General features: G+C 32.8%; 1 protein-coding gene across 1 annotated transcript in view; it reads left to right on the forward strand.

Moving 5' to 3' along the window:
* The window catches only part of TINAG (tubulointerstitial nephritis antigen), a 70,600-nt gene that overhangs the window by 29,015 nt on the left and 26,973 nt on the right, over window positions 1-14,612 (forward strand). The window contains exons 6-9 of the mRNA XM_004673581.2: window positions 757-907; window positions 3,089-3,269; window positions 4,697-4,742; window positions 7,674-7,797. Coding sequence (XP_004673638.1) covers window positions 757-907; window positions 3,089-3,269; window positions 4,697-4,742; window positions 7,674-7,797 — 502 coding nt within the window. The remainder of the gene's footprint in view (window positions 1-756; window positions 908-3,088; window positions 3,270-4,696; window positions 4,743-7,673; window positions 7,798-14,612) is intronic.

The raw sequence follows: 14,612 nt of genomic DNA on the forward strand, positions 1-14,612 counted from the left end.
TTTAGGTAGATCCTAGGAGTGGGATTGGTGGATCAGATGGAAGCTCCATTTTTTAGAAGCTTGAGAAACCTCCACACAGCTTTACATAGCAGTTGGACCAGTTTGCATTCCCACCAGCAGTGCAAGAGAGTTCCTTTTTCTCCACATCCTCACCAATATTTATTGTTGTTAGTTGTTTAAAAATGTGCCATGCTCACTGGTGTGAGATGGTAGCTCATTGAGGTTTTAATTTGCATTTCCCTTATTACAAGTGATGTTGTACATTTTTTCATATGCCTGTTGGCCATCTTTATTTCCTCTTTGAAGAAATGTCTTTTTAGCTATTCTACCTATTTTTTGAAGGGATTGTTTATTTTTGTAGTTTCATCAGCTCTGTATATCTTTGTCATAGACTAGTCCTTTGTCATTAGTATTGTGTGAAAAAATTTTCTCCCAGTCAGTGGGGTGTCTGTTTGTTTTATGGAACATCTTTTGTTTTATGTAGTGTCTTTTGTTGCACAGAAGCAACAATTTGATGTGGTCTTTGCTGTTTATCCTTGCCTTCACTATTCTTGCTTTGGATGATATATCTTTAAAGATGTTCCTGAGGTATATCTTGAGTAGTGTTTCACTCACCTTTCATTCTAGATATGTTATGTTTTGGGTCTAATCTATAAGTTTTGAAGACATGTTTAGGGTCTAATAAAAAGGGCTATGCAAAAATATTAAAAATAAATGGTACTACTTTAATGTTAATCAATATTCTATTTGAAACAGGTGTGGCAGCTGACCGAGTAGCAATTCAGTCCAAGGGTCTATATACAGCCAACCTGTCCCCTCAGAATTTGATCTCTTGCTGTGCCAAGGACCGACATGGATGCAACAGTGGAAGCATTGATAGGGCTTGGTGGTACCTGAGAAAACGTGGGTAAATAGCTGCCCAACATGTGTTTCTAGGATTCTTATAAGTGTTGCTTGAAATTAGAATAAGGACAAATATATTCAAGGCTTTTACAATAATAGTCCAAAATTATATTGATATATCTATATAATGTGTTTATGATATTTAAATACATGTCATATTTGGTATCTTCTGAAAATGTAAACCACTGGAAACAATTATTTAAAGAATGTATATGCACTTAACTAAGTTAATAGGAAGACTCACACAAGCATTGTCGTACTGTTCTGAGCTAAATGGCTCTAATGAATCTCTATGGAAGGAATAGAGCAATTGAGATTACTGATATCTCTGTTGAGCCTACCAGTTACACAGGTAGATGAATAGGTAATGCCAGGCACATTTTTAAAGGAGTAATCAGATGACTAAAATAAAGAAATAATTTATAGTTGCCTTAGCTCATCAATATGGATTGTCACTATCTTATAAGAAAATTCAGGTGGTATTTTTTCTCTCCTTGGAATACCTTCATAGCACACTCATGTCTACTATGTCTACTATAACAACTTTTTAACTTAGAAATTTAGTTATTCACCTAAGGAAACTATACCTAAAATCAAGCCGTACACAGATGTACTACTCATATGTTACTACTGAGTATGCTAGATCTGCTGTAAAGTAATATAGTTTGGTGCTATGAAAGAGTGTCAGAAATTGATAAAAGCAATAAATTTCTTAATTCTTTCCCCATGTATTTCACTTAATAAAAGATTGCTCAGAATGGACACGTAATGTTGATACCTTCCTGGTATACTTGACTTGTGTTTTATAAGAAAGCTTTTTAGAAGCTTAAGAATATAAATTGTCATTGAGGCCCATCTGAATTTCATTGTCAATCTACTCAGGTTAACATAAAAAATTACCAGGGCCCTCCCTAGTGGCGCAACTGGTTAGAGCGCACTATTGCAAGTTAGCTGCAGCTGTTTCAGTGTGAGTCCGATACCCTGCCCCGGAAGTGATTCACATGGTGTGGTAGACCTCTCCCATCTTGCCCACTGTTCCCCTCATCAGTGTGCTTCAACAATCTGCCTGTTCTGCTCCCCACTCTGTCTCTGGTGAAACCTCTTATCAACCCTGCGCCGCTGGCCTGTACCCCAGTTCTGTATGCATAAATAAATAAATTAAAATAATAATAATAAAAAAATACCACAGACTGGGTGTTTTGAACAACAAGTATTTATTTTCCCTTGGGAGGCTGAGAAACCCAAGATGGAGATATCAGATGACTTAATTATTGGTGAGAGTTGTCCTCCCTCTCTGCCTCCTCACTGTGTCCTCACATGGTAGAGAGAGCGAGCTCAGTGTCTTCCTTTTCTCAATGGATGAAAAGATGAAGGAGCCACCCCCCACCCACCCACCCCACTCCGTGACTCTATTAAAGTTAGTTATTGCCAAAAGGCTTCATCTCCAAATAGAATCACCTGACATTTGCAGTTAAGGCTTCAACATACAAATTTGTGGGGAATCTTAAATCCATAGCACTTGCTATCTTTAAATAATGCATTTAATATAATTTTTGATGTGCTTAATGTTTTTAATGACTGTTTTCATCATGCTCCTTATGCAGAATCTCTTACTCTTTCAAATACTATTGAATTTTCTTGAATCAACCTCATCTATAGCCAATGCAGTATAAATTAGTTAGATCTCTTATATTATTTTGTTTTCCTTATATCTGCTTCTATATTCAATAAATTTTGTTCTATTTGGAGAGAAATAATTTGTACTTTTCTTCAGTTTCAAAATCAGGATGCAACATTATTTTATCTTTTATATCATTGTAGATGCTAAATGAAGTTTTTTTCCCTGTTTAAAATACCACAGGATTTATTGATGGTCATGTTTCAACTTCAGGAAATTCTATACTGTAGATAGTAGTATTTATTAAAGTAGATCAAAGCAATATTTTAAAAATTATGATGAAGAAATAGGAGGGTCAGGTAGGGAAAAGTATAATACCAGTGAATTGCTATATTGTAGTCAGTCTGGCTTCTGTACATGCAAGTAGCCAGAATAATTACTGTATTAATGTTAGCAGATGATGTTAATAATCAATATATTAATGTTTAATTCAACTAAATAAGACTGTATGTAGATAGACTATTGTGACATTTCCTATTACTTTATTTTCTTGCTTATTCCCCATAGACTGGTATCCCATGCATGCTATCCACTTTTCAAGGACCAAAATGCTGCCAACAGTGAATGTGCCATGGCAAGTAAATCTGATGGACGAGGAAAACGGCATGCCACCAAGCCATGTCCCAACAACTTTGAGAAATCTAACAGGATCTACCAATGTTCTCCTCCATACAGAGTCTCATCCAATGTAAGCCTAAGTAGAAATAATTATGAGGGCTAACCTTCTCGAAAACATATAGTTCTGTTGTTTTTCAAATTTTAAAAATAATGCCATGTTTTCAGGTTATTCCTGAAGAGTCCATCAGAGAACATCAAACTTTCCAATAAAGAATATTGCTGATATTTGTAATATAGCAGTATAAATGATTGGTTCAGATTTAAAATACCCATGGAAACAGAGCTTTAATATATATATATATATATATATATATATATATGACTGAGCTACTTGACAAATAATTCCTAAAAACTTTTTCACTGATTAATTTTCATGGCAGTAGCTTAGTTAACCAATTCTTTGAAATGGGCATAGATGTAATGGGATAAAAACCTCCCTTAAACTGAATTTCTTCATGTCAAAATCTAGGCAAATTGGCCACTATTATATCAGTGTTACCTTACCTTCCTACTTTCAGAATTTCTGTATCTTCAATGATTTTCAGAATATAGGCTTTTATTAATACAACATATGAATCTTTCATGATTCGGTTCTATCTTGCTTCTATAGACTATTTCTTGTCAACATCTACCCCCTACCTGCCCACATGCTCCTGATGTATTGAGCTACTGTCTCCTCTCCAGATAAATTGTGTTCTCTCATTCTTCTCTATTAGCCAGGTTATGATCCTCTGATCCAAATTTTTAATCCTACCAATGTCCATCTGGTGATTTCTCATGCTTGTACCAAGACCTGGTTAAAACGTTTCTCTGCAAAGTTTTCTAGACTCTTATGTAGGGTAGTTTTCCTTCCTTGATTATATACCTTTGTACTTGTCTCTATAATAGAACTAATTTTCATTTAATACATTTGGTTGTGTTACTGTCTATTCCACTCAAAATGTAAATACCTTGAAAATAGCAGCAAGATCTATATTTGTTTCTATCCTACTTTCCAGTACATACTCTGTGAACAATTTGCAGATGAGTGAATAAGTGACTTAGTTAATCAGCAACCAACTTGTTTACTAAAGAATAGCCATTTAAAACACTGGTTAACAATATAGATCTATAGTAAAGTTATACAGAAGAATCTCACTAAAACAATCATCCGGATCACTTGTGAGATCAGAAAAATGGAGATGGTACTAATCTCTACTCGTAAAACATTGTTTTAACTTACTTTTTCCTATATGACTCTAAAAAAATCACTACATTCCCTTTCTAGTTCAAGATTATTGTTAGTGGTAAAAGTCAGTATAGCACATGAATATATCTTGTCTGTAGCAACTTGTCCACATGGCAATTTATGTGAATATTTCAACGCATCATCACGAGTAAATTGTAAGTGGTCAAGACACAGCTTATTGCATGAATCCTACACTGGTCTTACTACTCCAAACAATAGGTTCAGTCTGCTCTCATAGTAATGATGCTCAGTGATACTTTTTCTTCCAGGTAACTGAGATAATGAGGGAAATCATGCAAAATGGACCAGTTCAAGGTAAGCGTGGGTAAAATGTGTTGTGTTATGTTTATTCCTTTAATAAACAGAATTTTAGTTCAGGTAAAAAGAACTTAATAAAAAAAGGAAAATATTTACTTTTAGAAGTTCTAAGATCAGTTTAATTGTAGGAGATAAAACTTAGTCTTTTTTTTTTAATCTTCATGCATACAATGATTTTTTTTAAATGAATGGCACGTTTTGATGAAGCAGTGCTTTTCTCCAACATGATCATGGACTAAACAGGCAGTGAAAGTTGAAGTTCTATGGTGTCTACTTCAATTATTGTACAGTCATATTTAAGAATCATACACAATGTTTGATATTTTGTTACCTTCAATTTAAATGGATTAGGTAATAATTACAAAATAATTTAAGGATTAATAGAAATATTCTGTATTTCCTTTTCTTATCAGGTAAAAATGAATCAAATAAATCAGTATGATTTTTGTTTTAGAAAAATATGTCTACTTTTATCAATTTTAAAAATGTGTATGAATAGCAAGCTAGCAGTAAATAAGAAAATAACACAATGACTTACTATACTTTGACATTAATTTTGAGCTATAGTTCATCTGCTTACCTATTAAATTTTGTTACATACAAACGGCATAGTATATGAGAATAAATGCATGTCATTATATTCCCTACACTAAATATTTCCTTGAAATGTATGGGAGAATAAATTCAGAGACCTAAAATGGACATTCAGGTTGTGAAAACTGAAAGTTCCATAATGTTTGTAGTGGAATATAAAATGAAGCAAAATTAAATTTTGAAACTTTGATACATATAAATGTTCGACTAGCTTTTGTTTTGCTTTTTTGAATGCTGAACTAACTAGTATTGATTCAATACTTAATAGCAACAATGCATTTTTAAATTGTGTTTGAAGATTTTTATTGATCTTTATCACCCCATAAATGTTATTGAAAAACCAAAGCTTACTCTAAACATGTTCTGAATTTAATTTAAGTAAAAAACCCAGAGACCTTACATAAAACCTGAAACAAGAGAATATCCTTTCTCCCTACAGTAGTATAGGTTTTATTAACCACTCAGTCAACAACACGAGTGAGAGAATCAACATGCACTTATTAAGCTTGTATGATAATTTTGAAGGAGCACAGGCCTCTAAAATGAGGTTGAATTCAAACCCAGTTTTTGGACATTTGCTTGACAAAAGACTATGGGCAATTTACTTACCTTCTCTGAATCTTCAAGTAAATATATTGCTGTTTCTCATTTGCTCTGTCTTCCTTTTAACTAGCCAAAAGAAATTTGGATTATAATTTTCAGGTTTATTTTATGATCTAGACTTAGTTGTTAATGAATTTAAAATCATGAATAAAAACCAAAGCAATTTGGAATGTGTATTATTTAACCTTCATTTGAGAAGTATTTGTGGAGACCCTGTCTTCTGCCAGCCTGAGCCAGGAGTAAGACAGAGAGCAAGCAGTCAAGTCCATGTCACCCATCAAAATTCTGTATAAGAAGTGTGTTGTAGTTTTCCAAAAGTTAAATTGCACTACATTAGTATAGGTAGCCTTATATTTGTGGCTTCATTACATCTTTCTGTTGTCATAAACAAAAGGAGGGAGACACCTTCATGATGATTGTGATGGCCTCTCCTGTATTTCTCTAGTTGGTAGTACCTTTCAGCTATTAAAAGGGTGTCTGATTTACGGTACTTAGAGTCAAGAAGAGTTTATAAAGTCTACAGAAGAAAAAAGCCACTGGCAATCTCTGCACATTTTTGAGGGATGGTTGGATCGTCTTGATGTAGATGTAATGTGGTTTTCTACTCATTGTTACCTAGGCTTTTAACATGCAGAATTTTCCTTTTTTTTATTATTTTTTTTGTTCCTACCTCTCTTACAAAAAAATTCTAGAATGGAATGGAATGCTGAATAAATAACACCTTGTGCACTCTTCTAAAATCTGTAGAATTAAAAATAAATATAGGTGCTGGAAAGAGAACAAAAAGCAAATATCTGCATAAAGCAGTTACATAAATTCTTAAACTCCTATGAGAATATGTTTTAAAGCAGATACAGAAAATTTAATCTTTTAATAATATTTGAACAGTATCAGAAAAGACCTAAAACATTTAAAAAATGAAATAAAAAGTAGAACAGTAAAAGTTATATTTGACTTGGAGTAAATGCATTTTCCTTTCAGGATCTATCAAACGTTAGTGACCTTAGTTTCTATTTTATTTAAGATGCAAGTTAAACTAAGAAAAATGTTATATATAGTTAAATTGTTTTAGTCTCAACTAAGACTACTTTTAATTTCTTTGAGAAGAGAAATGTAAAGTCTTCTTCCTTAATTGCCAAGCCCTTCAACAAAATAACATAGTACAGGAAAGAAATAATCTAGGTGAGGGAATGAAGGAGAACTTTATACTATAAAGTATAAGCTCTTACTTTCTAGAGTATTCCACATGGCTTTGCTCTGGGAGGATGAAATCTCTTCAGACTATTATTTTGCCAAAGGCTTCCTTTTTTTATCAAACTCACCAAGGAAGGCTTTGTATTTACTTCTAAGGATTAAGCCCTTTATATTAATACAAGTTTACTATATTCACTCTTCTCTGTTAGCTTAATTAGAGTTTTAAACGTCTTGTGGTAAAGTACAAGATTAATGGAGAAATAGCAGTCGCTAGCCAAGTGCAGTGGTCCTTTTCTACAAGAGCTCAATTCTGGTTATAGTGTTTTTAAGGAATATTCTGAATAATGGAAGTTTCCATTTTATAAGAGAATCAATAATGCAACATACAAAGTTAAGTAGGAAAGAAAATTAAGTTCAATTGTAAAATCTCGTCTTAAGATTGTAGGCAATTTACTGATGTTATTCTATGGGAATTTCTGTAAATTTTAAAGACAATGTTTAAAATCATATAATTAATCTCACTGGATTTTATTCTAGCCATAATGAAAGTCCATGAAGATTTCTTCCATTATAAATCAGGGATATATAGACACATTATTGGTACAAATGGAGAATTAGAAAAATATCGAAAGCTCCGGACACACGCAGTCAAACTCACTGGGTAAGATTAAAATGTTTTCATTCAATATCTTTGGAAATGAAATCTGAAAATAAGTGTATTTAAGATATTTAGATACCAGAATTCTCCTTTGTATGAGAGATTCTTATAAAATTAAAAATTACCTAACCCTTAACTCTATTTCATTATTATTTTAAAATCTAATGAAAGAGTTACTCAATACAATATATTGTGTAAAATAGTCATGTCCATCGCACTTATTTGTGAATGCATCCCTAGTATCTATTCAAAGGGCAAGGGGATTGTATTATGGAATACTATCTCATGTATATAGCACAATCTAGGGAAGAGTATTACAGTTTGGGGAGAAGATTTTGAATGGAATTGCAAATGACCCTCTGTGGGTAGAGTCACCTTTAATACAATGTAAGATTAATTTTTATATTTATGTGAGAATTGTGGCAATTACATTGATCAAATTTGTTAGGAAAATTCATTCATCTCTACAAGGGCAAGAAACAGTGTGTTTCCCCAAAACAACTTCCTGCATTGCCTTCTTGATCACACTGTGACTCTGCCTTAATCTTCAAGTTCTTTTTTACAGTCTCTTACTCCAATTCAGATGAAATGCTATAGTGAATTGTTTTTTGACTTCCATCCAAAACTTCAACTTTTCTCATATTGTCAGTAAGTTCATTCCTATTGAATGTGTCTTTTCATTTTATTAAATCTGCCCCCAAACCATCTCACCTATAACCAAATTGTCTGTTCTTTTCTAAGATTTGAAACTCTGAATGTATTCTAAAGTACATAAAAAGTTATTCTCTTCAATAGTCACTTCTGCTTTATTTTAAATATGCCAATATTTCAATTATGAATTTGCCACTTACCATTTTATCTTAAATAACTACCGATTTTATGACTTGTTTTGATTAAGGGCTGTTAAAATATGTGCATTTAAGGGTTGAAATAGGTAGTATTTTTTAAAAGATTTTATTTATTTTTGCATACAAGAACTAGGGTACAGGCTGGGGTAGGGTAGCCATGAGAAGATTCACCAGAGACAGTGGAGAGCAGAACTGGCAAAATGACTGAAGCAAACTGCTGAGGTGGGAGCAGCAGGTGAGTCAGGAGAGATCTGCTGTGCCATGTGGGTCAGCTCTGTTTCTGTAGTGGCTGTGCGATTGTTTCTTAGTGTGGCACTTTAACCACTTTTCCACCAGCGAGGGCCCTAAAATAGATGGTAGTGCATATCAATGTAGGATATTGAAAAACTACAGCTAGGAAACATTGTGAAGATAATTACACCAGCTAGAGATAAGTTCTCAAATTCTTAGAGCATATTTATGTATTTCTAGGGATATAGCTATAGAGCATGATAACTAAAGAGAATGCCACACATATGTCACAGAGGAATGAACTGCTTAGTTTTAAAATTTTGTGACAAGAAAACTTTCTACAGTTTTCATTAGCAGTGTTTTAGTCTAGGTTAGTGATGATGCACTCACCTGTGCCCCTCCAAGGTTTATTAACAGAATTTAGAGCACATATTGTATGCCAGGAATCACAAAGAAAGTAGGGACAGAGGATGGAGAGGGAGAGAGAGAGAATATCAGGAACTGGGGTTCTACTTCTGATGTGGTTCAGGGATGAGGTGCCTACAGGTAGTACTTTATTGGTAAATTTAAAATATAAAAGGTAATTAAAACACAGAACAGAAAGCAGATAGTCAAATGAAATAGTCAGTTATCTAATATAACCAAAGCTTTTTTTAAAAAAAAGGAGATTTTATGGGTGGGTGACCTGGCTTTCAGTAGCTGACAATATGTTTATTCAGATGGATGTCTTTTGAAGTTAGTGCCTTCTCAAACAAACACTTCCACTAAAATAAAACAAGCTGTCAGAAGTTTACAATGTACATATATAAGAATACCAGTTTCTCAGTATTTTTTCAAACTTTGGGTAGTTTTCATCATTTTGGTAGACTTATTCTGTATGGCTTTTTCAGTTTCACTCCTTTTTAGAGACTATGTTAGATTCATTAAGTTTTTGGTTTGCTTGTTAATTTTACAAGTCTCATGTCTTCATCAAATGCTTATAAGATCACTCTAAAAGTTAGACTTAAAAAGAATATATAAAAATATGTATCATTTCAAATCATACTAACCAAGCAAAATCATTATATTACAGTGAAATATGAAGTGTTAAAAAAAATTCCAACTACATTCATGATCTACTTGATGTCATTAAATTATTTATCAGGTAGCATCCCATCTAGCTAGTCAAGAGGCTTTGCAAAGTTCGTACAAAATGGAAGGGACAAAGATGTGGAAAAAGGTTATTAAAAGAAGAAAGTTACATCAGGCAAAACCATCTTCCCTGGGGAGGCAAGGTCTGATAATGGAGATGACCTCACTAGCACCAGCCAGAAGACTCCAGAGTGATAGATTTAGTGCTCCACCTTTGGGGTAAGATGATACTGTATTTAGGTTAGGTACTGGTCTTGGTGAGCCCAGACAAGAAAGCCATAGATTTGGTCTTGTTTGTATTTTTAGCAAGTAAAGTCTTGTCAGATAAATTTTCTGTCTCTCTCTGTTGATGAAAAAAAACAGAAAGAAAATACAGGAAAAAGCATTTAAAAATTCTAACATTCAGGTTATTTTACTTGAATTTAATGAAATAATTTAATAAAATGAAATGAATTTTGAAAGATCAGCATGAGAGTCTAGATCCCAAAAAGAACCTGATACACTTAAGAAAAAGCATCATTACTGAAGTAATTCATTAAACACTATATTTTAATTTCAGATTATGAATTTATTACACAAGATGAGAAAATTTATCATCTTCATGCACTTCTTTTCTCTCCTCACCCATCTCATATTTGTTATTTTAGTATTTTTACATTTAAGGAATTCTAAAATTTGTAGTCAGCTCTGAAATCAATATTCAAAGTTTATATGTTAAGGTATATTCATTGATTCAATTACAAGTAAATATTCTCTCTTGTTTTTTAGTTTAATTACATTATTTTATTGGATGAATTTTTATTTTCCAGTAATTTCTTTAATCAAAAGGGGCTCTTAAGATAGATGATCTCTGGAATTGCATATTTGAAAAGTATTTTCTGTATATTGAAGATTAAGTTGATTGGCGATAACGTCCATGGCTTTAGCACCTTTAGAGCCGCATAGATGTTTCATGGCTTCTGGTGTGGAGGTGCCTTCATATTTTCCTATATGTTTTGTTCTAATGCAAGTTATATCACTTGTTCTACTTGAATGTTCATGATTTTAATGCTTGAATCAAATATATTCACTTTTTTATGTTTCCTATTATCTGTTCAATAATATTTATAATTCTTGATCATTTTACTGTATGGATCTTCTCTTCGTTATCACATTTATTTCTTAACATTTACTTGTTTTTCATCTCCAAATGGTTCTCACTTTGGAAAATGTTAAATTTTTCTCTTTTCTTTTTTTTTGATAGTCTTTTCACCCTTTTTTGTTCTATATTTGGAGAATTCATGTGCATGGTTTCAGTTTATGTCTGACTTTTCCAATATCCTTTAATTCCTTTAGAGCTGTATATAGTAAATATATTTCTGTTCTGTCTTTTATAAAATTAAATCTCAAATCTAAGCATTGCACTCTCTAGCATGTCCTTTGGCCAGTCTACTTTCTCTGCTATTTAGGGGTAAAGGGTCTTGTGATCCCATAAAATGTGCCAGTGAATTCTTTCTTTCAGTTCCACCACTATTTAACTGTCCTTCTTGCCCTTGAGGCCATACTCCTTTATTTAGTTAAAATTCTATAGCCATCATTGCAATAACTCACATACTTGACTCTCTGTCTTGGTTCCTTCGTCACATTACTTTATCAAAAAAAAAAAAATCCAAAATTATCAAGTTTCCTATTCATGTTGTGGCAAGTGTTGTTCCTTAGTCAGCATCCATGTACTCATCCTTTGGTGAAAATAAAGGGCATTATCTGTCACAGATGTTACTTTAATTATATCATATCATATTATATTATAATCATATTATTACATTACCTTACATTACATTATAGATCACATGTATGTATGTTTCATTATCGATTTTTGTGTACTCTGGTATTGCCCTCGATTTGGAAAACTTTTCCTACCACACACTCAGTAATTGAAATATTTTCTTCTGTCATTCTGAGAACTCTAAAATTACCAAAACCGTTGTAAGTCTTCCTTGATATGTTGGAGCTGGTCATGTAGCATTTCTACCATCTATTTGCCTTACTGACCATGTTAATTCTGCAGTTTTTTTATACCAGGTGTGAACAGGTTATAGATGTGTTTATTTTTAGTTGTTCTGCCATACTCAGTGTGTCAGCTGCAGTATTATGTTCACTTTTATAAACTCCTAGAAAATTGGGACCTTTATAAATTTACCTCTTTATATGCAACAATTTCCAGGGCTAATTCTGCAGATAGGCAAATTGCTTTTGAGAATATGTTTATTTTTCAGAAATAGTTTAGATCACAGGAGTATTGTTAGGTGCCCTGGAGCACTGGTTTTTAATCATGCCTCTATTAGTATTTCATGATTTGGTAATTACTGAATTTAGAAATTAATGCATCAATGAATGAGAGAGTAATCAACTGGTCCAAGTTATTGTTCCTATGGAAGAGCTCAATATATTCTATAAAGTATCTTAACAAATTTATTGCAACAAATTACCTTGCTGTCATTTCAGTAGAAGACAAACTCATTGCATTTAAATAGATTGGACAAATGAATTTAAATTCTATCAAGTGACCAGCACTAAAGAATATAAAAGGAATACAAAAAATATATAGCATTTCTGTTACGGAGTTTAGGTAAAGATGAAGATCTAGTCACAAGTGATTTTAGCATAAGGTGTTAAAACAATATAATTCCCTATATAAAAAGGCCAGAAACATGGTAAATAGTTAAAACATGTCTTTGTTTGCTCTTAATATTATTTCATTTCTCTTTTCTTTCCAAAACTTTTGTTTTTCCCACTGTATATGATATAGTATAAAAGCATTGATTGAATAAAAACCACCATATACTTTAAGGTGAGACATTATTTTAGAAACTAATAATGATAAGAAAATAGTTTACTCATAAAACTAAGAAGCTCCATTGTTTGTAAAAGGGACTCAGTTTTAGAGATGTTAAATTTGAGGATACTGGTGTGTGTCTTTCAATAAAAAAGTTATGATATGTGAGATTTCATCTTGGACAGTGTTTTCTATACTGAACTTATTCCATATTTATTTGTCTATCACAATTCACCCTGTGTCCCTGTCCACCAAGGGTTCTGAGTTTTAATTCCTCACTTCAAATTTGATAAAGTAGTATATTAATACTATTTACTTCTGCACACAATTTTCAGGACTATCATTAGAACTCAAATTAAAAAATAGGACAGTAGAAGCTTTAGAAAATTAAGGGACATGATTGCAATAAACATTGACTTCATATTATCATCCCTGTTCATGGAATGGTATTTAATTGATATAAAATAAAAAGAATAGATAACACACAAGGTGATTTTCAGATGTAGTTTTGTCATTCTGAGTGATGTTTTTTTGTAAGTTCATTTACTCAAGTGTGTTTTGAGCATTTATTGCTACCAGGTGCTGGGGATAATCAGGGGATAAACTAGACAAAAATTCCTGTACTTATTAAACTTCTGCTATTTGGCTTATAGCTATTAGGATATATACTGGGTACAGGTAAATATGATTAGGTTTTCAAAAGAGCAAAATTTAGTGCTAAGCTTCTTTATCATATCTGGAATCAACAGTATCAACTTTTTCATAAATAAATATTGAGTAATAGTTGGAGAGAAAACACTACTGTGAATCGAAGCTTGAAGGAAAACAAAGCATTATGTAGCCAACATTAAAGAGTAGGAATTTTTTCAAGTCAATTGTGAATGATAATTTGCAGAGGTTTTTAAAATTAAATTGAATAACCCTAAACTTCATTTTAAAAATCCTGCAAAGTAACAGAAATTAGGCATATATTCAATAAATGACTGAGAAGACATCTGGTGTGAGTGAATCATCAGAGATGATTATATTACATGACAGATTTCTGTAAACTTTTATGTAACATTTATGACCTATAGCTGAGGACAGTTAGAAAGATTTCTAAGTTGCTGTTTTATATATTAAACAAGTATTAAAAGAGGACCAATGATGTTCCTGTTACTGTGTTGAAAATAGGCATAATGGGAAAAACAAACATTACTTGCCTTCAGTCTACAACTAGATATAAACAGAAACATGAATATTTAACATTATGTTACACTTACAAAGACAGGGAAGAAAATGGGAAGAAAGCTTACAATAGTCTTGAGTATCTGAAAATTGTCCTTGAAGAAAATTTTGAGCTGACATTTATAGGTTGCTTAGGAATAAACCAAGATGACAGCTTTGGGAAAGGCCCTATATATTCAGGTCAGAATGATACAAAACACTGTAAGAACACAAAGAATATTGTGTTAGCCAAATCTTAGAAGGCAGGGACTTGTAGGCCATTTTTATAAAGCTGGTCAAGGCCCTCCCTAGTGGCACAGCAGTTAAAGCACAGCACTAAGAGACTAAAGCCACTTCAGCATGAGTTCAATACCCGCCCCAGGAGGTAATCAGCATGGTACAGCAGACCTCTCCTGACCCCCTCACTGCTCCCCTGAGCAGTGTACTTAGTCACTCTGCCTGTTCTTCTCCCCACTCTGTCTCTGGTGAATCCTCTCACCGTACCTGTGAATCCTCTCACCATACCTGTGCCGTTGGCTTATACCCCAGTTCTGTATGCGTAAATAAATAAATCTAAAAAAAAAAAA

This window comes from Condylura cristata, unplaced genomic scaffold (genome assembly GCF_000260355.1).
Source record: "Condylura cristata isolate star-nosed mole 26May11 unplaced genomic scaffold, ConCri1.0 scaffold00001, whole genome shotgun sequence".
Taxonomy (NCBI): Eukaryota; Metazoa; Chordata; class Mammalia; order Eulipotyphla; family Talpidae; genus Condylura; species Condylura cristata.